The sequence below is a fragment of the Centruroides vittatus genome, unplaced genomic scaffold (genome assembly GCF_030686945.1).
Source record: "Centruroides vittatus isolate TY-2023 unplaced genomic scaffold, ASM3068694v2 contig_651, whole genome shotgun sequence".
In the NCBI taxonomy this organism is placed as follows: domain Eukaryota; kingdom Metazoa; phylum Arthropoda; class Arachnida; order Scorpiones; family Buthidae; genus Centruroides; species Centruroides vittatus.
The window spans coordinates 462448-486433 of NW_027122405.1; the positions used below are offsets into that span (position 1 = coordinate 462448).

Consider the following 23986-nt stretch of genomic DNA (forward strand, 5'->3'; position numbering starts at 1 on the left):
CAAGCAATAAACGAATTAAAGTGACAAATAGAACGATCATGATCTTGAATTACAGTTGACAGCTTTCTCCAGTTACTATAGCCACCTATAAACCGTGTAGATTGTTCATTTCCTCTTCTTTTAGAAAATAGTATACAACAAAAACAAAATACCGAGTCTTGCGTTTTTGAATAAATTAACCAGCTGCGAAGCTGGGTTTCACCATTTGGCATTTTTTTAAAGTAGTACGTAGTGGAAAATGACCTACCTTCATCATTCTTAGCAAAAACTCCTTTGTGTTGTACAGGTCCGGTTTTAACACAAAACATTCGAAACTTATCAGTTATAATACTTGGCCATAAATCTGGATCACTTATGTTCATTTGATCATATTCGTTATTGTCATTTTCGACGTTATTTTCTGATTCGATCATATTTGTATAAACATGCGGTTCTTCAACGAATTTCACAGTTTCAACATTTTCATTGCAAGACTGTGTAGTTTGTGCGGAACTTTCTTCTCCAGTTGAAGCTTGAACTGTAACTTCTGAAGTCGAAACAATTTCATTGCTGGAATTACTTCGTAGCCAAGAAAACAGATCTACTTGTGATTTCTTGAAATTTAGCTTTTCTACTTTTTTCTTTTCTGCTAATTTTCTTTTTTGACACCCAGAGGGATATTTCCTTGGCATGGACATGATTAGATGTAACAATAATTAAACGTTTTGTAGTATGACACGTCTTTCTTTCTCGTGCTGAACTCGAACTCTCACAACTTCTCGGAGGCTCCTTGTAAAGTATTGATCTTTTAGCAGAGTGGGAACAAAAGAAGCGCGACCTTGTCAATTGGACCCACGTGCGGTCGGGTAATACCACTTGTAAGGTCAACACCTTACAGAGGGAAAACAAAGGAAGCGCCGGCTTTGTCAATAGGACCCACCTGTAGGCTGTAGTCAGACCGAAAGTTCCAGAAATAAGACAGACAAAAAAAGATAGAAGAAATTATAAAAGAAACATTAAAACTACGATTATATACCAGGGGCGTGCCGTGACATTTGATGATAGGGAAGCTGTGTTTCTGTAAGAAGCCGACATCCAGGGGCAATCAGTCAATTGCGCGTCAGTGATGGTCTAGGCTCCATTCGTATCGTTTATTCGATAAGCCAGTAAAAACCGTAGACTTCTCTAAATGCATTTTTAATATCACGATTACATTCCGAATCGCTAGCCACGATATAAGGGCTACAATTAAAAGTAAAATAATAAAAACTTACTCGGTGAAATAAAATATGTGGTGGATGTACTGGTACATACAAAATATTCTTCAATTATATGAATATACTTTTAAAGAAAATTATAATTAAATATAGCTTTGCAAAGAAACGTACAGTACATAAAGATATAAAATATTCTTTACTTTTAAAATTTTAAAACAATGTACTTAGTCAAATAGCTCCCTACCAGTGGCTAATGGATGGAATCGAAGACGGTTGCAGAGGACTGCCAAATCCCCAGGGTGCTGATACCGGTCAATGTCAAATACCTCTTTTGTCGCATCACTAGTATATCTCAAAGGACGCGACAGGGCTGTTGTAAATTTTAAACGTTTCTCACCATAGCCGTAAAAATCTAAATATGTTAAACTTAAAAGTCATTTGTTTTCTAACTAATTCGTTTTAGGACCAGGTGTTGTCCACGGAAATTTCCAAAATTTACAACTTTTCGGTCACTCTCGTCGAATTGGAAAAATTTGTCTTTATTACATCTAATACAATATTTCGAAGAAATCAGTCCCCACTATACTCGGCTGTATATTGGTTCGGTTAAGCTTTTGTTTAAGTAATATTCCGGCTCTTTCATCGGGGTTTTGTTTATGTCCCCAATTCCCTAATCGCTTAATTATTTAACTACTTCTTAAGTAGAAATAAGTCGAAACCGGTTACTTTCTACTCGAATATTTGTAGTATCGGGAAAAAAGTGGAAAGACAAATTTTTATGACAAACGAATACATAAATCGTATAATTTTATATGGCCGACGGCCACAGTATTATTTTCATTTCTTAACGCGGGCTATATGGTTTTGAAATTTTTTTTAAAAAGTCGAATTTAGGTGGGGATCCTCGGGAGTTCCCCGAATCAAATAACAAAAACTAAACATTCGCATCATCGAGAATTAGTTTAAAGATTGTCGAAATTCAGAGATCTACAATAATAATGTTTACGATAAAATGTACTTTTCGTCATACTGATAACGATAGGAATATTGTCAAGTTTTCGTGTGCATTCTTGATAATGTTGGGGCCCCCTCAATCGCGGGGCCCCGGTGCGTAGCATCCGCCGCACCCCCCCGATGGCCGGCCCTGCCTTAGCTCTATTACTCCCTATAGATTCGCCCTGTACAGTACATAATGTATGCTGACTGGATACCGCAAGCTTTCGATACAATCTGGCCGTGTTAAATGCTTCGAATGACGTCATGCGCGCGCACTTGTTTGTCGCGGCAAACTTCCACACCAGCAAGCGATCGAGTTCACGCTGACTTAAAACGCTAGTCAATATCTGTCAATGCAAATGCAAACACGAATGATAGAGAGTTTACACGTTAGAATAAATTATTATTGGCATATTTGTTTTCATATAAAAAGCATATTGACAGTCAAAACTTTCTCTTAAGCATGCGGCGCATGCTAAAGAAGCCCAGAGAATTCGCCCCTGAGGAATGATCGTCTACAGATATTCCTTCATTATATCCCATAAAATAAGTGTACCGTAGGTCCATATAGAAATCTTTTATATTAGTCAATTTTAATCCGAAGTGGCCATGCTCGTCCGTTTTATTCGCATTTTCAGTTATCTGAAGTAGTATCGGGTCTACTTCGGGTCGGATAATTGGGTTCTAATGTAAATATAAACTACATATTCACGAATTCAAAGATTGCAGTAAATAATTTTATATAATTTTCTAGATACTTTGCTACATTTTTTAAAACTATAAATATTAACGCCTTTTAAAACAGACTAAACAAGTCCTGCGGAAACAGCAAATGCCAAGTTATTAGGAAAAAGATACAATATATCCCAGCAAACCAATTATGTAAAGTTCTTGGAATTCATGCGCGGATTCGAACTCGGAGTCTTCAAAACTACAGACGATATCTTTTGTCTACAAGCTACGGGAAAAATTATTCATCTATTACACACGCGTATTCTTAGTGTCCACGAATTAAGTTTTTTCAATTACGATTAATGTATTCTTAGATGTTTTAGGTAAAAATTTTATTTAGTGTTAGTTTGAAAACATTGCACTGTCTATACTATTTTTAAGAACAATACTTTTACTAATACGCAGAATAATTCATATTAATCGGTTTTAAAATAGCATTCTGACCTTGTAAAAGAATTAATCCGCCTACAAAATAAATTTTCGATCTGTTACTCTCTTACGTAAGCGATTTAATACCTCATACTATAGCCTAAAGTATACATATTAAATCATGTCTGTACGTCAATACTATAATGTAAACAAGGATAAAAATCATAAAATTAAATGTCACGCTAGATCCAAAGAAAAAGTCATTGCGATATTTAAATGATTTCGTTATCTTATAATATAATCGAGATGAATTGATAATAATGATAATAATAAGGGCAGAGCCCAAACGGTTAGGAGTTAAGTTGAAATTTGGTACACAGGGTACGTCAGGAGAACGTTCACTAAGAAGGGATTTTTCGAAATTCCTCCGGCGGGGAAGAGGGAGTGGATTAAGGCTTATCCTAAGAAACAGCTTCTACTGTACTATTTTAGATGCGGTTTTTTGCGTTTTAGTAGGGTTTGGCACGAGAATGCACATTAAGAAGGGATTTTTGGAAATTCAACTCTCCCAGGGAAAAGGAGGAGAGAGTTAGTTTTAGTCAGTATAAAGTGTAAATAATAAAGGAAAGTAAATAGTGGCACATATAGTATACATTTTGGAAATTAATAAATATTTTAATAATTTCCACTGTTCCGGTAACCCAAAAACAATAAATCCAAAATAAACGAATTTGAACGAATATTTGAATTCGTTCCAAATTCGAAATATAATGTTCCAAACAAATTTTCTTAGATTTTAGAATTTAAAATTAATCATTTTATTCAAGTAAGGATATCACAGTTCTTACACCCGGTGAAAACGGGTAAGATTAGCTATAATCTAATAATCTTAATCTTCGCTACAGTTACTTCTGCTGGAGCAACACCGGGCTCATCTGCTAGTTTAAAATAAATCTTAAATATGATTAATAACTTGTTGTTGATGTACTTACTTGCTAGATTTAATAACAAGTTATTAAATCTAGCAAGTAAGTACTAATAATATTATTTTAAATTAAATTTTTACTGTAAATAATTTCCGTTTACAGATTAAGTAGCAATTTATTTATATTTCTAGATTACTTTAATGAAAAAAATGACTTAAATATCACAAGGTTACTTTGTATCATAAAGCTATAAGTTTCAATGCAGTGCATACATATACTGTATGTAGAGTACTGGTGTAATGCCTTTGTCAAAATGCTTAGGAATTTCAGTTTTATAGATATTATTTAAGACTATTACAGAGTACGAATATATTATAGAAATAGTTTTTTAAGAATAATATTAAGAGAAATTGAAATCATCAATAGCAACTTTAAACTTACAGATATAGATTTAAGATAATAAAACCAATATTACCTAATAATGTATTTTAACACCAAGTATAGAAAAAATTCTTAAAACTTGCTGTGAGTTATTTTGAAAGTTTGTATCATACTTCCGCTTCTTTAGCAGCAATTCTGATGATTTACATTGAAATTGTTTTTATTTTAAATACAGTTAAAAGATAAATACTGACCATGTTGCTTGTATGCTTGTCTTGTAGATATATTGAAACCTTTCAAATTTCGCAAATTTTAGCTATAAGTACTGTATACATATGTATATTTTACAAAGTAAAACTTTGTTCCAAATCTCTGTCAAATCTGTGGTCTCTGAGGGGGATGGTGTATATTTCCGGTAGTCTGATTGGGTTCGGAGGATCTTTTCCGTTACAGAGTATTTGGAAAAGATCCTCCGGAGTATTCCAAGTGTCTTGTCCTTTGTTCCAATGTAAGCTATGACTGTAAACGTATTCCTCCATTTTGCTATAAATTTATTGTATTTACATTCATTTTATTACATAAATTCATTGTCTTATTTCTATTTGTTTTGAATTTTTTGCCAGAAAAAGTGATAAAATTTACATTTGAATTATTCAATTCAAGCAGCTTTTTCATCTCTAAGCTAAAGAAATGTTTACAGTTATTATTACATTCTGAATTCATTACAATAAACAAAATATGAAGCCTTTTGAAATATAAAGGCATAAAGAGGACTTGTAAAATATTGACCATTATTAACATTTAATTCTATCCTATAACAGAATTATAATTATTTTCAATTTGCTTTTTTCTTCATCTTTCCATATCTTAGATTATTTAGCAAAAACAATAAGAATATCTTATATTGCTTATATAAAGTATGCATTGCTCATATAAGCAAAAGAAGGTATTAATTTTATATGATAAAAAGAGATTTCTGTTTTATAAAGCAGTGTACTACTGCAAGACTAGTTTTCTACAGTAAAACAAATTTGAGAGAAATATATTTAATTATATTTAAACTGAATCTACTATAACTAAAATGCACAATTATAACACTTTACTATCAAGAGGCATTTAAGGTATCAGCCTACCACTCTGGAGAATCTAAATTGAATCTGGACAGTTGAAAAATCCAGGAATTTTTGTGAATGGGCTATTCCTAATATGTTGACCATCTCCATTGTGAGCTTTGGATGAACCCATGATGGATATGATTAAAAAAACCCCTCTTAGTGCCAACAAGGTGGAAAGAGTTTAAAAAAAGTTATCATCATCAATAAATTTTGATTTCATCACTTAAACTATATTAACAATGATTGATATAATTTTATCTATTTTTGTTCTAATAGATTTGAATGCTCAGTTACAATTTTATTTATTTATTTATATGATAGCAGCCAAAAAATAAACACATTTTCGATCTACATCTCTTATGTAGATTGAAAATGTTTGTATTTTATCTGCATTGAACTATGCTGAAATTTCATTTTTAAGGTTCAGAGGTATGTGTTTTTATGAAACACATTTAATACATCAGATGTTAAAATATAATTTCTTTCTGATAAATATTAAAAGCAAATTGTTTTTGTTAAAAGAAATAATAGTTAATTTCTACATTTATTTGAAGATAAAACTCAATAATGATACTATAAAGTTCCATTTTAAATCATATCAAACATATACATGATATAAAGCATGATTTTAAAATATTATAAAACTAAATATAAAAGAATTTCATATATAAATAATTATAGCAAATATATTTTATTTACTTAATATAATAATAATATTCTAAAACATGTTACTTAACTACAAAATGATAAATGTATTGATATTATAACATGTATTTAATAAATATTTTAATATTTATTTTGGAAATCAGCATAGTAAATTTATAAAAATCAAATTTTATTTTAAGGAAAATTTATCCATTATAGTTGCCTGTAATAATATATATATACTAGCTGACCCGGCCACGCGTTGTTGTGGCTCAAAATGTATCTATTATAAATGTATAACACTTCCCCCGTGGGGGAATTTCAAAAAATCCCTTCTTAATGTACATTCTCTTGACGTACCCTATTAAAACGCAATCAAAAACGCATCTAAAATAGTATAATAAAAGCCGAGTTCTTCACAGTAAGCCTTAATCCCGTCACTTTTCCCGCTGGGGAATATCGAAAAATCCCTTTTTAGTGTATATTCTGTTGACGTAACCTATTAAAACGCAATTAAAAACGCAAAAAACGCATGTAAAATAGTATAATAGATGCCGAGTTCTTCACGGTAAGCCTTAATCCCGTCCATCTCCCCCCATTGGGGGGAATTTCGACATGTATATTATATAAAAACACGTGCGTATTCGAATGCAACGTTGTGTCAAAATTTCAAAGGAATCGGTAGGAACAAACGAACGTTATATTTTATTTATATTAATATTTATATTAAGTAATAATTTTAATAAAATAGGAATAATTAATAGTTATTCTCCTAACCTCACTCAGACTCTATTACACTGTAAGACAACAACACCTTGATGCTGAGAACCTTTAACTTTAATCATAAACAAACGTTTTCGGCCCATTCCATGGCCATCGTCAGGCTAACAACATTCGAATACTGTTCCGAATAACCAATTTCAAATTTAAATAAAATACAAAAGAACTCACGCGCGATGCTAAACAACGTAAACTAAAACTAATATAAACAACATAGAAAAGAACAAACGAACGTTATATATTATTTATATAGATAGATAGAAAATGATCTGCTTCAGTCCATTCTCAGAGAAAAGCATAATGCCTGACAGAAAAGCAAACTTAGTTCGTCGGAAGGTAGCGCCATCTGTTGGACATAAAAGCCTTAATTTATATATAAATATATTTTTGAAAGGGGGGAGATGGTGTAGGGGTATGAAAAATAGATAGTAGCCGATTCTCAGACCTACTGAATATGCATATGAAATTTGGTAAAAATCGGTAAAGCCGTTTCGGAGGAGTTCGGTAACTAACATTGTGACACGAGAATTTTATATATAAGATAAAATAATCACTTATTATTATTATTTATTTAATTACAGATAAGAAAGTAACAATAGTTCTCACCTTTCTGTTCCTTAATACTTGGTGGAGGTGAATTTGATGACTCTATTGTTCCATTTGTGCTTGAAAGAGATTTGTAACCAATTAAATGGGAATTTTCATTTTCTTCATTTTCTCCTTGAGAAACATATGCAGGACACGGGCATGGCAATTTTTGAATCCAAGCTTCTACATGTTTATTGACAAACATAAATGCAATATATGCACCGTATAATAGTAATAACACAACAGATTCTGGCCTGAAGAAAAATAAAATTACTATTAATTTCAATTATTTATTAATCCATACTAATAACAAAACAAATTTGCATATTTTTATTCTGAAATTGTTTTGATCATTAATTTAATTATAAAATAAAAATAATCTTGTAAAATTTACAGTTTTGGCTTGTGTAGAATTATAAAATTTGAAAATCTAACAACAAAAAATGGTTAAAAGTTAAAAAAAATTTTATATACTATTATACACAAAATCAGTAAAAGCAAAACTTATTTAATTTTTACTTATAAATCAAAATTAATTTTAGAACTGAAAAAGTTTAATTACATAAACAATTCACAAAATTTAAAAATCCAATCTAATTCTTCCTTAAAAATAAATTCATTTACTGCTTTAATTGAAGTCCTTTAATTAGATTAAAAATTTATCCTAGCATAGTTGAATTTATTACTCAACAAGATATAATACTGAAATTGAACATTGAATGTTAAATCACTGTTTTATCATTCCTGCCATTTTTAAAATGTTTCATTTCAATCTTGATGTTGACTGATATACTCAAAAATATTAAGATTACAAAAATTTATAATATAAGGACCCAAATTAAAGCAGTAAGTTTAGTTTAGGTAAATCATTTCAATACATTATTAAATTTTAGGAACACAGTTCAGAAAAATTTGATTTTTCTTCATTTTGTTTAATGATTGATTTAAATGTATAATGACAGTAGTTAATGTCAACATTCATTCAATATATTTACACTGTGGTTGTAAAAAGGAGGGAAAAAAATAGAAGAAAAAAAAAGAGTTATTCTATAAAATAAATAATGTTTTAAATAATCTAGTAATTCAGATTTTGCTTATCCTATGTCAGAAACACACAAATTTGATATATATTATCATTTCTGATCATATATTAAAATATTTAAAAATTAATTTATACATCTAACAATTCAATAAAAAAAACAAACAGAAATTATTGATTCCAACCAAATATATAATCTTAAATACACTCAAACCTGTTTTTGTGTGGTCTATTTTTGTGCAATTTTTTATTTGTGCAATTTGTTTTGTGTGATTTTTTGTGTGCGGTATATGAATTTCAATCAAATTGGCATACTGCACAAAAATAATTGCACAAAACACATTGCACGTATAAAAAATCGCACAAAAAAGACCGCACAAAAACAGGTTTGAGTGTATATATATATATTCAGCAAAATATCCAAAGCATCACTAAACATAAAATCAAAACTAGAAATCACAAGAGAAAAACTAACACAATAGAAATATTCCATTATACTGTATTAAATAGTAGTTGATGGAAAATATTACAGCAATATAATCATTACATCTCCAAATAATAATGTGATCTAATTATATTTGTAGTATTAAAGACAATTGTACAAATGTAATTAATTTATAATTATAGTACAATCTTTTATTTCTGAAATTTTATAAAATATTTATTGTGTTCTAAATACTTATTATAATAATATAAGTTGACACAATTTTATAGATGTAAACATGAATGACCTTATCTAGCATCCACTTATATAATGTAAATAGTTTAATCCCCTTGTAACATATTATATGTACAAATATTGCAAAATTCTGTAATCAGTCTCAAAATCAGTTATCAAAACCAAATATTGACTAGAATTCTTTAAATATGAAAAAAATTTTCACATAACATTAATATAAAATTAAATGAAAAAGTATTACGTTTAAAATTATTCAAGGAATGAAAGTATTGTATTTGTTAAAGATGATATGATGTTTTCCATATCTAAAACTAACTTAGCTTTTTCATAGTACATAAAAACTATTATTCTAAATAATAATTCTTCATAATTCATCTTCGGCCATAAAAATATTACAAGCTTTAGTACATTAAATGGAACATAAATTTAAAAATAAAGGAAACAAACACATTTTAATTATTTTAAATTAAACATACAACATAGACTAAATTGACATAAAAATCATTAATGCAAAAATACAATAAAATTTGTACAAATATAAATGAATAGCTATATTGGCTATAGGCTGAAAATTTGTCCAATTTTTAGTTTATAATGTTTTACTGGCTGAAGATGACTCAGAGTTAAAAACATTTTCAGAATTAAAAAAATTTGGTTTTCCTTGATAAGCAGTGATACAAAGTGTGGTTAATTATGGTGTCAGGTTACACAGATTATGATGAATTAGTAATAATACATATAAATTAAATATTTGTGTGTAATTATTCATATAGTAACATATTTGAAATCCAAAAATATTTTAGAATTTTGATTTAGCATTTTTAAAATATTAAATGAATAAATTTCGCATCAAACAACTATAAACAATAACTTAAATATTTAGTATACATATAACACTAATTTTTTTGTTAAAAAATAAGCAAATTTCCCTTGCAGGCCTAAAACATTTTAAGATGATAGAAAGAAAAAACTTTTAAAACTTTTATAATTTCTATTAAAAAACTCGTATTGCCTTTTGTAATTTTTTTGCTCTTCTTTTTTGAGATATTTATTTATTTATAGGATAAACTTAGTCCTGTAAATGTACTGAAAAGGATCAAAAGATCAAAATGCATATACAAGGAAAATAAAGAAAACAACAGTAATGGTTTTAAAGTATTTTTAATAGCAGTTTATTGTTTTTAACATTTCACCTTGGATGAAAAGTCGGGAAAGCAAAAGAGATAAAACTTCAATAAAATCTTAGCTATCAAATTTTACATCTTTTTAATATAATTCTAATACTGGGTTGTTCGGAAAGTAATTTCGTTTTTTTATTACTAAAGGAATTAGATGTATTTTTATCAGCCAATTTGATTTTAAACCACATTTTCATTATATAATTTGACAGCTGACATTTTAAGGCTTATTTGTAAGAAATTTTGTTTGATTCTGTACAATTGTTTTTTTCGGTGACCCATCAAATATGGAAAATTGAAAGCATCATTTTTGGCATATTTTGCTTTTTTATAACTAAAAAATCAAAATGCTGTTCAAACAAGAAAAAAATTGTGGTACATGTTTGGAGAAGATGTGTTCAGAGAAAGACATTGGCACCGTCTTTCTCTGAACACATCTTCTCCAAACATGTATCTTCCAAACATGTGCCAAAACTGGTTTACAAAATTGCGTTCTGGCAATTTTAATATCGAAGATACAGCACATTCTGGATGGCCATCTGAAGCCAATGAAAACAAAATAAAGGTACTGATTGAAGCAATCTGCTGTATAACAACACGTGAAATCACTACGAGATTAAATCTGTTAAACTGAACTGTTTATTATTACTTAAAATGAATTGGTTTCGTTTCAAAGCTTGATATACGGGTTCTACATGTTAAAGGGAGAAGCTCTCTATGGTGGGATTTTAAAGAAATGTTTTTTTGAGCTTTTACCAGACAACTTAACAACTGATTCAAAAGTGTACTGCCATCCAGTAAACAAAGTGAGTAATATCATCAAACAGAAAAGGCCAGAATTGATCAACAAACAAAGTGTAGTGTTTTACCATGATAATGCCAAATTTCACACAAGTTTGGTAACTCCTCAGAAAGGATTATTACTTGTTCAGGTCTATACAAATTTTTTTTAACTGTAAGACACTTACTTGAAATGACAATGTCAAAAATCACTTGGATCAGTTTTTTGTAAACAATCAAAACTTTTATGAATGTGAAATCATGCTACTACCAGAAACAATGACAACAAATATTTTACCAAAATGGTCAATATATAATTCAATAAAATATTTATTTATTATAAGAATATTGCATTTATCTTTCTATGGAAAAAACGAAATTACTTTCTGAACAACCCAATAATTTTATGATTTCATTGTTATTAACAAAAAACAACTTTATTATTGACAACATTATATTCAATTTAAGATAAATTATTTTAATAAAACAAATAATTATACAAACACCTTTGCTAATGTTCAGTTAACAGTGAGTCAGTGTGTAAGCAACTGCACTGATTCAGACTCATTGATTTATTTACCTACTGACTTCCTACCTTGAAATGTTTGAGTAGAAGCAATTTCTTACCAAAAAAAATTTATATATGTATATTAAATGATGCATAATTATTGCTTTCATTAAAATAATTTATCTTGGATTGGAAATAATATTGTCAATAATACTGATGTTTTTTTTTATTAATAATAATAAACTATTTTAAGGCTTTTTAAACAGAAATTTCTTCATTTTCTCTTACATTTGATTTTGTTTGTGTAGATGAACTAACATTCAATGATGCAACTTTTTCACTGTTTATCCAAATAGATATAAAATTGTAATTATAATAAAAATCATTTTATCATTTCATTTAATGTTTACAAACATAAGATCTGATTTTAGATATTTTTTTACAATCATGATGAACATAATAACCTATAAGTCAAGGTATTCAGACATTTGTTTATTTCATTTATTTTAATTAATGATTAAAACGATGTGTTTAATGACAGCAGTCTTTCACAATATAAAAAATCTCTATTAAAATTTAGTAATACTCCTTCAATACTTATAGCTGACACAGACAACAACAGATTAAACTTTGTTATAAATATGAATTTCTATGAAAAATTCTCATATGCATTATTTATATATGAAAAAAATACATCAATGAGAAAATGTTTTAACAAGACTTTTAGACAAATTACTTTGTATTTTATTGTTAACTTAGTCTAATTATAGCCTGATAATTAGGCATATTGTCTGGTTTTAATCAAAAGTTAGGTTTGTTGAGTTGTTAATATAAATGTTTGAACTTTGCACTCAGTTAAATAATTTGTGATATATATAATAAAAAGAAAGAGAAATATATAAATTATTGCAAAACAATTTAACCAGCTTTGTATAATTTAGAGTTTAGGAAATTTTATGGAATCATTATAAGCTATTTGAAACTGACAGATGTAGAATATGATAACAAAAACATTTAAAATGTAAAAATTACATCATTATAATTTTTAAGCTATAAATTTCTCTAATCAAACAAATTTTCCAATTAGGTTATTGGGCTACAGTTTGAAAAAAACTGTAGACCTATAAATACTCACTGTCATCTGTCTGTCTTTCCTTAATCTTGAGAACAGAGTTAGATAAATAAAAGATGAAACCAGATATGGAAACCTTAAAGCAGGAGACCCCAACTAACTATATACAAACTTCTGATGCAAACCAGAAATCACGTTATTTCAATTCAAAACTTTTCCTCTAAAAGGTGTTAGATAAATGACTGGCATGACTCTATTGTTAACAGAAAAGTATGATGTACAATGGGAGGCCACTACTAATTTGATGTGGAGAGGATATATTTTAAATCATTATAATGCAATTTCCAATTGTTTTTATTTTTCACTGAACAGATAAGATATAATTTTCTAATTAAAAAAAGTTTAATTGGTAAAATTAAAAAAATAATAATAATATAACTGCTACATTTGGTCATTTTCTGCATAATATTAAATGGTAAATAATTTTTTAAAAATAAAGCTGATTAAATTATTCTGCAATATTGTATTTTTAACTGCCACTAAGATATATCTTAAACTAGGTACACAGAAATTTTATGTATTATTTTTATTATTAGAAATATATATCATAATTTATAATTAATTAAATTTTTTATCAATAATAGTGCATAAAATTTCTGTTTGCATAAACAATGTATTTTTATAAATTTGAAACTGTCCATACCATGTTATTACTTCATTATACATTACAATCAGTAATGCAATTATACTAATTAAATAAAACATGCTGTCACGGAAGAGAGGCCACCAATTAAGATAAATAATCTGAAAAAATAATAATAAATTCAAAATATATTTTAAATTCAATTTGATAATTTATATTTTTAAAATTTAAAGTTAAAAAATTAGTTGTACTATTTACTATCTGATAATCTGGATAGTAATTATTTACTATCTGGTTTTCAGTAAATATTGTCATAACTTTTTAAAAAATTTTAGCATAAAAAAGCAAATTTTATTTATTGTTAATTAATTATAGATGAAAAATTATTTTTACAAACATAAACTTAATAAAGTTTACTTATCTTTAGAAAATTATCATTTTGTAAATTATTATAACTGTAAAAATATATTTCTTTGTGTAATATATAAATATATTAATATTTTAGATATTATTAAAATAATATCTAAAATAACACATTTAATTTCATATTACTTTTATAATTTGATAATAAAAAGATTTTGATATATATTATTATTAATCATTTCTTTAATTAATAAAAGAAAATTTTAATAATGATTTGTATTAAATGTAAATAAAGTAAGTATTATATTTAAACCATTCTTAAGCTAAATTTAAATAGTTTTAATAACTCAGGAAAAGAATAAACTTTAATTATTACCATATTTTACAGACTATAAGACGCACCTGAATTTTGGAGGCAATTTTTCGAAGAAAAAAGTGTGTCTTATAGTTCGTAAAATACGGTATTACTTTAACTTTATATTATTTTTTCAAAGTTTTTCCATTATGTATTTATATTCTAATAAAATTACATAATGATTTCTTTTATAATCATTTTAATATATATAATTATGTAATAAAAGGCAGAAAATTAAGAAATAAAATACTACGTCTCAAACTGCACATGCAACTACAAATTTTACAAATGGAACATAAAATTTGATAATTTCTAAAATCAGTGAAATGATATTACATTAAGAACTGCAAATGAAACTTCATTATAAAATGTTATATACTTTCAACTATCTCAACAATAATACTTTTGTTTCTGAACTACTTATCTACATATGTAGTTCAGAAACAGAAATATTGATGATAACTGTTAAATTTATTTTAATTCAAAATTTTATCAAATTTTTTATAATAATATTTTGAAAATAAGTTATTCGTGCACACACAAATTTGAAATTATTAAAATTTAACTATTTTTAAAATAATTTTAGTTTTTCATAAATTTCTCTTTGATGTACAGTTACCATATTGGTTGAAGGCAAAATATGGACAGCTGAGCATTAAAATATTTAGGCAGCAAGGCAAAATAAAAGGATTTTATTCATATTTTTCATTCCAGTAAATATAAGCATATACCATAAAGTTTCAATTTACATTTCTCTTTAAGGGCACAGAATGCTATTTTAATTTTCAACCCATACCTTCCTTCTCATCTTAGTATTACTTGATAAATCAGTTATTTAATATTACAGTCAAAAAGTGAAAAAACAAATAAAAAATATGTTTATAATGTTTCTTGTTTAATATATGACAATTATCAAGTGCCAAACATATTAGAATTTGTTACAGTTCTTATTTTTTTGATAAGCTTTAAGTCTCAGAATTTAAAAATCTTTAATGAAAGAATAACATTTTTGATCACTTGTTTAATAATTTAGAACGAGATATATATTGTATAGCTTATTCTAAATTATTAAGTAAACTGTTCCAAGCAAACGATGGTCAGATATTTTACAAAAAATGTTTTTTTTTTATTAAGGCATTGAATGAAATAAGCAATGATGTAATTTATTCAATTACCAATATTTTTATATTGGTAATTATTTTAATCTTAAATATAATATTGCTAAAGCTTATTATTAGCTTTAAAGCTATTCATTAGTTTTTTATTAATGCATTATTCTAATTACATCTAGGCCTACTATTACATAATATAGTATTTGGTTGTAAATTGTATTTACACTCAAATCATATAACTTATTCTTTCATTTTATAATCCATATTTTATCATCAATATAATTTTTTCATTTAAAAGTAATTTTCAGATAAATAATTATATTAATAAATAAGTATGATGAATAGAAATGAAACTTACCCTTCTAGCACATAATCCACATATTCCAATAACAAAAGCTATATTATATACAGCTGATCCTACAACAGTTCCTACTCCAATATCATCCTGGAAAAAATATATAGTTTTTTAGTTACTATAAAATAGAATTAATATCTCATTTCAGTTTAAATTTTTATTACAGTTTGAAAATTATATATATAACAATTCAACCCAATTTTATTAAATAAAAGTAATGAGTATATAAACAAAATATTTACCTTTGCTATAAAAACTCCAATAACTGCAGCTGCTAATTCAGGTGCTGAACTTCCTGCAGCCATAAAGGTGGCACCAGCTACATCAGATTCAAGATTCATAACTTGAAAAAAAAAAAAAAACATATAAGAGCTTAATGTTTATTAAGAACATGTCTGATCACAATAATAAATTAACAAGCTAATAAACAAAACATAAAATCTTTGCATATTAAGTTTCATTTCTAATTATTAGGATAATTAAAACAAAATACGTAATTTCCTCTAAATATTAAATTACCCAAACTGCAATTTTTATTATTTTATTCTGTTAACAATATGATAAACTGAAATAATCAAATTTATAAAATGAAATTATTTTGACTTGGCTATCAATGTAAAGAACATATACAACAATCCAATACACTTGTAATATTGAGTGATCTGCCAGATTTTTCTGTTCTGCTATATTAAAACTAATAATTGAATACAGAGCAATTTGGCTAGAGGCAGACAATTCAGCCACTAACTCATGATTAATAATTAGAAATAAATTAATTTTTAATCTAGAATATTCTGAAAGGAAATTAATTTATTTCTAATTATTAAATTTATCAAGAAATGGTAGCTTAACTGCCTCTAGCCAAATTTCTTTGTATCCAATTAATAATTATCTTTAATATCGCACTATAAAAATTTGATAGATTATTTGGTAATATAGAGAGCATTAAAATACTCACAATATAAATTAAATAAAATCTATAATTTATTAAATATGATTTCAAAAAAATATTGTTATAAATTTTGATTCATTTTAAAGAGAATTACTAAAGAATTATTAAATTATTGTATATTAGAATTTGAATATAAGTGTTAATACAAAAGCAGTTTTCTTTTAAAGAAATTATCAACAAATAAAATTAAATAACTTCTAATTTGAAAAACTACAAGCTAAAAATCTATATAAACTATACAAAATAAATAGAAAACAAATTATTATCATATATTAATTTCATATTGTTCAAATAAAATAAAATATATCATAGAAAATATAAATTTCAGACAAACTATTATATGATTAATGCAAAATATTAATTTAAATTACAAAGACATTTCTGTGGTAAAATCACTTTCATTTTTATTCTTAATAATAAAACTACAGTATAATTTCTAGTTCATCACATCCTGTAATCCAACACTCCATAAAACAGCACACATGAAATTTTCATATTATCAGTTGTCAATGTATGTGAGAGAGAGTGACTGATGTACGTTTATACTATCAGATGCTAGTTTGTTGCATGTGCAGTCAGCAAAACAGCCACAATTGCAATTAACAAAAACTAATATGTGAACCAAGTGCAATTTTTTACTGTACAGTATGTACAGTACATACGTAATTCAATAATCAGACAATCTGCTGAAATCCGACACGCACCACTCTGATATATGTTGGATTACAGAGACTCTACATTAATTTAGTTACGAAATTAAGAAATTATTCATTTTTACATATATTTTTTTTTAATCTAAATATTTAAGTTTGGAATTATTTTCATTAACTCAATTCTTTTCATTTAAGAAATTTTTGTACAGTTTATAAATAATTATATATATCATCTTTATAAGTTATAATAATATGAAAATAAAGCATATAACTAACTAGCTTTATCTCTGCAGATATTACAGTTAAATAAATAAAGATGATTTGTATTGTATTGTAAATAGAAGACCATTTTAAAGTTTTTCATTTATTTTTCCTGATTTATGGAGCAGTGAATATTCAAAAAATATAAATTTAAAAATTTTAATTATTAAATATTCAACATTACTTATTCAAAAATTTATAATCTGGTATCACCGTAGATTGAACTTATGTTTGTTAGTATCTAAAAGATCTCTAAATGGTGTGGAGAAAATTTAAAAAAATATATTTTCTATCAATTTTCTAATTGAAATAATTAATTATGATGTATATCTACTCTGAGAAAGTCTGTTTTAAATCAGTTATGACAATTTCTGATAGTCTGAAAAAAATAAATAAATAATTCGTTACCACAATATTCATTGATACTGATGCAAATAAATCTCATAAGTTAAAAATAAGAAATATATTGCAAAATAGCATTTTCTTTTGTTCTATTCTTTTAATTGTAATATTTATTGTAAAATATCATCTAAAATTTATTAAACAGAGAATTTAATTTTGTAAACTGAAAGTATTTTTATAGATTAGGCCTATTCATTTGATCAAATTAATTTTATCATAAAGTAGCATAAAAGGAAAGAAGACTTTTCAATAAATTTAGTGATCAATTCATTTCTTGCAAATTTCTTTCTTTTTTTTTTTTTCTGGATAATATCAAGTGTTTCTGTTAGAATTTCATAAGTATAATTTACATATTTATTTAGTATTTAGTAATTTTTGTAAAATTGTATACACATACAATATTTTATTCTAGATATGACTCTGTAAACATTACTTTGAATAGCATGTCAACTGTATTCAAATTATAAATGAATTTTATGAGTTACAGATGAATAAAAATTTAAACAAAAATATTCTAAAATACATGTATTCAAATTATAGTATAAAATATTAAAAACCAAAATATTTAAAATAAAGAAAAAATATTATTATGATCTACAATAATAATTACAAACTAAATAATTAATAGATGAAATTAATTAAAAAAAGTGATAAATTTTAACAAGTCAAAATATTTATTACATAAATATGTTTTTATGTAATTATTTAACAACAGAATATTATATTTATATTTATTTAATCTTACATATTTCAAAAATACAGTAGAGTCTGTTTATTGTAATCATAGATATTGATTGTCATTAGTGATTTAACATTATCAATATCTCAAGATGTTAGTTTGTAATAACTGTAATTATAATTAATAAATCTTCAAATTATACATTTGTTAACAGTTTTAACAAATGTATAATTTGAAGATTAAGTGTATTAGTGTCTTTTAATGTCATCAAAACCAAAATTTCATCTAATTGTAGTCTTGTTCACTTACTCTGCTTAACGTTAACATTTGGTTATTTGGCATAGACAGTCCCAAAATGATTACAATAAACAGATTCTACTCTATATTTCCAAAGTTAATTATGTAGACGTTTATTAGAATCCTATATTTTCAGAATAAATAATTCCAAAAAAAAAATAATTATTATAAACATAATTATGCTGTGTATTTTTAAACTGATCAATATAATATTCAGACTACTTACAATTGCTCATTCCTTCTAAAGACGGTACAAAATATTCATCACAAACAACAGCCAGGCCAAGAAACATATATAGAGACACTATAATATGAATAATAAGGCCACCATTTCTGCGAACATTATAACTCATCAATGGACGTGGGAATTGCTCAATCGCGGCTGGAGTACAGTTTGAAGTGGAAGATTCTAATTTAGGTGACCATGTCGTTTCTGAAATGCATATAAAATAATAATATTATATTTAGAAAATGTAGTAACACCAAAGAAAAAACAAAATATATGTGTATATACCTTGTGTATCCGTTTTAACATTAAGCAAACTTCTCCGATGCCTGAATTCTTCTCCTCTATTCAAAACAGGATGAATGGATAAAGAGACAATTATTGAAGTAAGAGATATAATGAACAGAAGGCATACTGCTGTTTTCGTCAAAGACCGCCTCATTCTCCTTTCCACAATCTAAACAACAATAAAATCGAATAATTTAATACATAAAAATATAGAATAAAAGAAACTATCGTACGAGTACATATCATCATTTACATCTGCTACACACACCGCATGCTGTTTGAAATTGATGCAAAAATTGTCACGTGGATTAACTTATTTATAATTCTGATGAACACAAGATGTCGCTATAGTTCGACGGTCGCATTTTTTTCGTAATTTTTTTAATTTTATAAAAATATTTCGTCATAATTTAGTTTATAAAACTATAAATTATTTTAATAATTATAATAAACTAAAATATACTTACTTTAAGACTAATTATTGCTTAAATAAACGTCACCAAATAAGCTCAGAAGGATTAGACCACTTTCTTTGGATATATATCTTATCTTCTAAGAAATTAAATGACTAATTTAGAAACTAAAATATAAAAAAAGTTTACCAAGAAGCTTTATAGTGGCGTTGTCATTTCGGAAAGATTATTAGCGATCAACTATTTAGCTGATCTGAACAGGAAAGAAACCTTTCAAACGATGACTACATAACGAAAGGCATCAGACCAATAATAACCACGTGATGTCGACAGTAAATGTCACATGACGATTTTATTTATAACCGGCTTTGAATGATTACATATTCACTAATTGAAACGTACAGATTACTCTATACTCATTGTACAGGCTGGTAGACAACAGGCCTTGTAATGAGAATTTATGCGCAATATAAAATCTATACAATAGTGTAGAATTATTGCTGTTTTATTATACTGTTTTATTATATTGCTTTTATCCGTGTAGAATAAAATCACGCCGTAAAAGTTCCGTAAAAGTCACTTCAAGTCATATGAAATAAATAAATTGTTTAATAATATAATGTAATAATAAATACTAACATTTGAATACCTTAGTATTTGCCTCTGATTAAATGCGGTTATGGAAAAAAACAACGGTTATTTACTTCGTTTTTAACCTTTAAAGTTTTAATATTTTTAAAAGATTTTTTTCAATTTTTTAAAATAGAAAAAACCGCACCATAAATATTTTAAAGTGCTTTTTAATGTAAGCCTAAGTCATAAAAAGCAAACAAGGTCAACTCGTGTAGTGTTAATTAAAACATTTTTTTGTACATTGTGTATTGAATATTAATACATTGTATGATTTTCATTCACAGTTGCGAAAGTTTACGAACATTTATTTATTGTACCCAACGGCATTTTATTTATTATTTCATATATAGAAACATATATATACGTAGCCAGTAACAAACCATAGAGGGGCCAGCTGAAAAAATTTTGAATGATTTTTTTTCCGAGCCAGCACTAAACCTATTAACTACAGTTTGTGTAAAACTGCTGCCGTCAACTGATTACACAGTGTCCATATACAGTGCTGACTAAGCTGAAATGGCTTAGCTACGTCATAGCCTTCCGTAGCTATGGGTCTATATAGAAAATATGAAATTGTACAGTATCTACTAGAGTAATTGGTTGGTTGATTTGATGGGATACGGCAACATAACACATTGGCGATCTGCCGACTGGTTCCTATTTAGGCGTTACACACGCGAAGAAAACCCGGACCACGTGGCCAGCCCATTGGTCTGGTGAGAACCATAGTTGCCAGATCTGAAGGTTAAAAAATAGCGTGGTTGTGCTCCAAAAGTAGCGGATTTGAACTGTTTGTAGCCCAAACAATAAAACCGAATTATTTTGCAACTATGCACTTTTACTAATAAAATAAGTTTGTAATATATATATATGGACATTCGGTGTATCTGCATCAATTTTCTCTAAATCAAAGCGAGTCATTCGCAGGCGCGGCGATTCATTTTTTGAACTTAGAAACTTAGCGACTGCGACTTTTGTTTTCAGTTTTAAGGCCTCTCGGTTTACACTGTATCAACTGTTGTATCTGTTAGACTAGTTTAGAGACTGTCGGAGAAATTAGTAAAAACTAGTTAGACTCGCGTAACTGGTTATACAACAAAGAATACACAAAAGGTGCGTTCTTTTATTCCTCCGCGTAACTCCGCGCGAGCGACATCCGTTTAAAAATTCCTGCGGAACGCGTTCCTAAATTCCGGTGGGAGTGCGCGCCGTCTAACGGCAAAAACGGCCGCTTGTAGCAGTAGTTTACGGTGGAAAGCAACATGGCGTCCTCCATGGCTCAGATAGTTTCGTTTCCGGGTCCATTATGTGATTTTATGAATGAAAATTGAGAAATTGTGAAAGCGCGAGTTAGCGCACGCGGTGATGTAAGTGCTGCCATCTTTCTTTCTTTCACCGTTGTTCCTAAATGCCTACAAACAGCAGCGCACTCCCGTAGTAGCGGAGACGCAGAGCGACCGCTATTAAAGAACGCACCCAAAGATTACACTGTCTTGACTCACGGAATGTCAGCGCTGGAAAGGGGAGTGTGAAACGAGGTCACCGTCCCCGAAGGGTTAACAGCGTCACCAACCTTTTATTACGTAACGGAAGAACGTTTACAAAACATCGCGACACAATTCATTGTACATAACGATGTCGTATAACATTTGACAATAATTTCGATCGTTGATTCCAACAATATCAAAATTTAATAACTTTTGGATCACGTATTGGGAGAGAAAATTGGCAATCCCAACAAGATAATGCTGCCATTCATGCATCAAAGTCAACTGAAAATTGGTTTGCTGAAAAAAATTAATGTAATTGATTGGCCATCATGGAGTCCTGATATGAACCCAGGGAAATGTTAACAATGAAAGTGTTAAGAAAAAGCGACGTGCAATATTTACAGGCGCAGATGCGTTTTTGCGGGAAATCGAACATATTTTCAGATCCATCTAAAAATTCTCTAATTAGTCTGGAAACAGGGAAACCTAATTCTTGCATTCTGTGAAAAAAGATGAGATTGGCTATAATGTAATAATCTTAATCTTCGCTGTCGTTACTTTTGCCCGAGCAACACTGGGCCTATTCACTACATTTTTAGTAGACGTTTCCTTTTTTTTCTTTTTTTAGGTATTCCTTGGAATACCTAAGAAACGTCTACTAAAAATGTAGTGAAATCGTCAAATTAGAGAAAGGAACGTTCTAAAACAGAAGTAGAATCAAGAAGTCAAGCGGGAAAAAACAGGAAAACGAAGTAAAAGTACAAATAAATTTGTGAGTAGCATATTTTCGTTTAAAAAAAGAATTAAAAATAGGCGCATATTGATAGATATATGAGAGGAAAAAAATTAATAAAATTAGCAGTGTTAGTGGCAATGGATTGTGGATTGTGGATTACTGGACCGAACGAAGGATAGAAAACAGAAGCAAAGTATCTTTATCTTAGTTAAACGTTGCAACTTTATTTATACAATTAAGTGTAATGAAATTAAATAAAACTTTATTAGTTTTGTATGATACAATAAATATTGTGCGATTTTATATATGAAAATAAAAAAGTAGCGTATTTTTAAGAATTGTAGCCTGAAGGTAATTATTACTAGCCCAAAAAGTAGCGTATCGCCCAATTTAAAATTTTTGTAGCGAGGGCACTTAAAAAGTAGCCCAATCCGCTACTTGTAGCCCAATCTGGCAACTATGGTGAGAACCCGCGACCAACTACAAGTATTCGGTGTTTTTAACCACTCGGACCCTGGTGGACGCATAAGCGAAATAAAAATACAAAAAAGATCATTTTGAACATATTAAATAAATAAATAACACATGCAAAATTATATTTTTAATTTATGCCTATATTTATGTATATAGACTTTTGGGATACTTTGAATATTTATTGTGTTAACTAGGGTTTCTCAAACGGGATCCCGAGATCCCGGTTGTTTTTTTAACCTGCAAAATCCCGCAAATTTCTTAAAAGTTCACGTTTTTCTTATTTTGTGTTAAGGTTGAGGAAATTTTGTAAATAGAAAGCATAATTAAGTCACAAACTGTCAGAATAAATTTGTATTTATTAATTTTAAACCTACTTATTAGTTTTTTTTAAATTTTTACTCGTTATGGCATGTTACAAATGGTCAATAATCAATGCGTAGCTTATTTGTGGCAGGACTCTGAAAATTCTTTATTTTCAGAACCTGTAATATCTGGAATAATTGTGCTTACGCTGTCTTAATTTTTAACCATGCCCAATAGCTTCAATAACTGCGTAACGCCAGGTTGTGCAAATTGAGCAAGGATACAAACGAGTACGAAGTCTGCAAGTATGAAGTTTTTCTTCATAAACCTGATTATTAAAGACAAACGAACTGTCGAATTATCGGGC

The 23986-nt window shown here is 27.8% G+C and overlaps 1 protein-coding gene and 1 long non-coding RNA gene across 4 annotated transcripts in view; both read right to left on the bottom strand.

Annotated features, from left to right (window-relative positions):
- The window catches only part of LOC136979879 (probable sodium/potassium/calcium exchanger CG1090), a 37831-nt gene that overhangs the window by 5859 nt on the left and 7986 nt on the right, over positions 1–23986 (bottom strand). The window contains exons 1-7 of one of the 3 annotated variants that reach the window (XM_067275904.1): positions 20173–20323; positions 19571–19739; positions 19283–19489; positions 16055–16155; positions 15816–15902; positions 13688–13788; positions 7747–7982 (exon numbers count right to left, since the gene is read on the bottom strand). In XM_067275904.1, the coding sequence (XP_067132005.1) occupies positions 7747–7982; positions 13688–13788; positions 15816–15902; positions 16055–16155; positions 19283–19489; positions 19571–19724 (886 nt within the window). In that variant the 5' untranslated portion in view covers positions 19725–19739; positions 20173–20323. Of the gene's footprint in view, positions 1–7746; positions 7983–13687; positions 13789–15815; positions 15903–16054; positions 16156–19282; positions 19490–19570; positions 19740–19838; positions 19863–20172; positions 20324–23986 lie in introns of those variants that run through there. The other 2 variants (XM_067275905.1, XM_067275903.1) reach the window with 2 other exon arrangements.
- On the bottom strand, positions 998–2342 carry LOC136979883 (uncharacterized). Its single transcript, XR_010881457.1, has 2 exons — positions 1397–2342; positions 998–1320 (listed from the first exon to the last, which is right to left on the bottom strand). It is a non-coding gene; the product is annotated as an uncharacterized lncRNA (long non-coding RNA).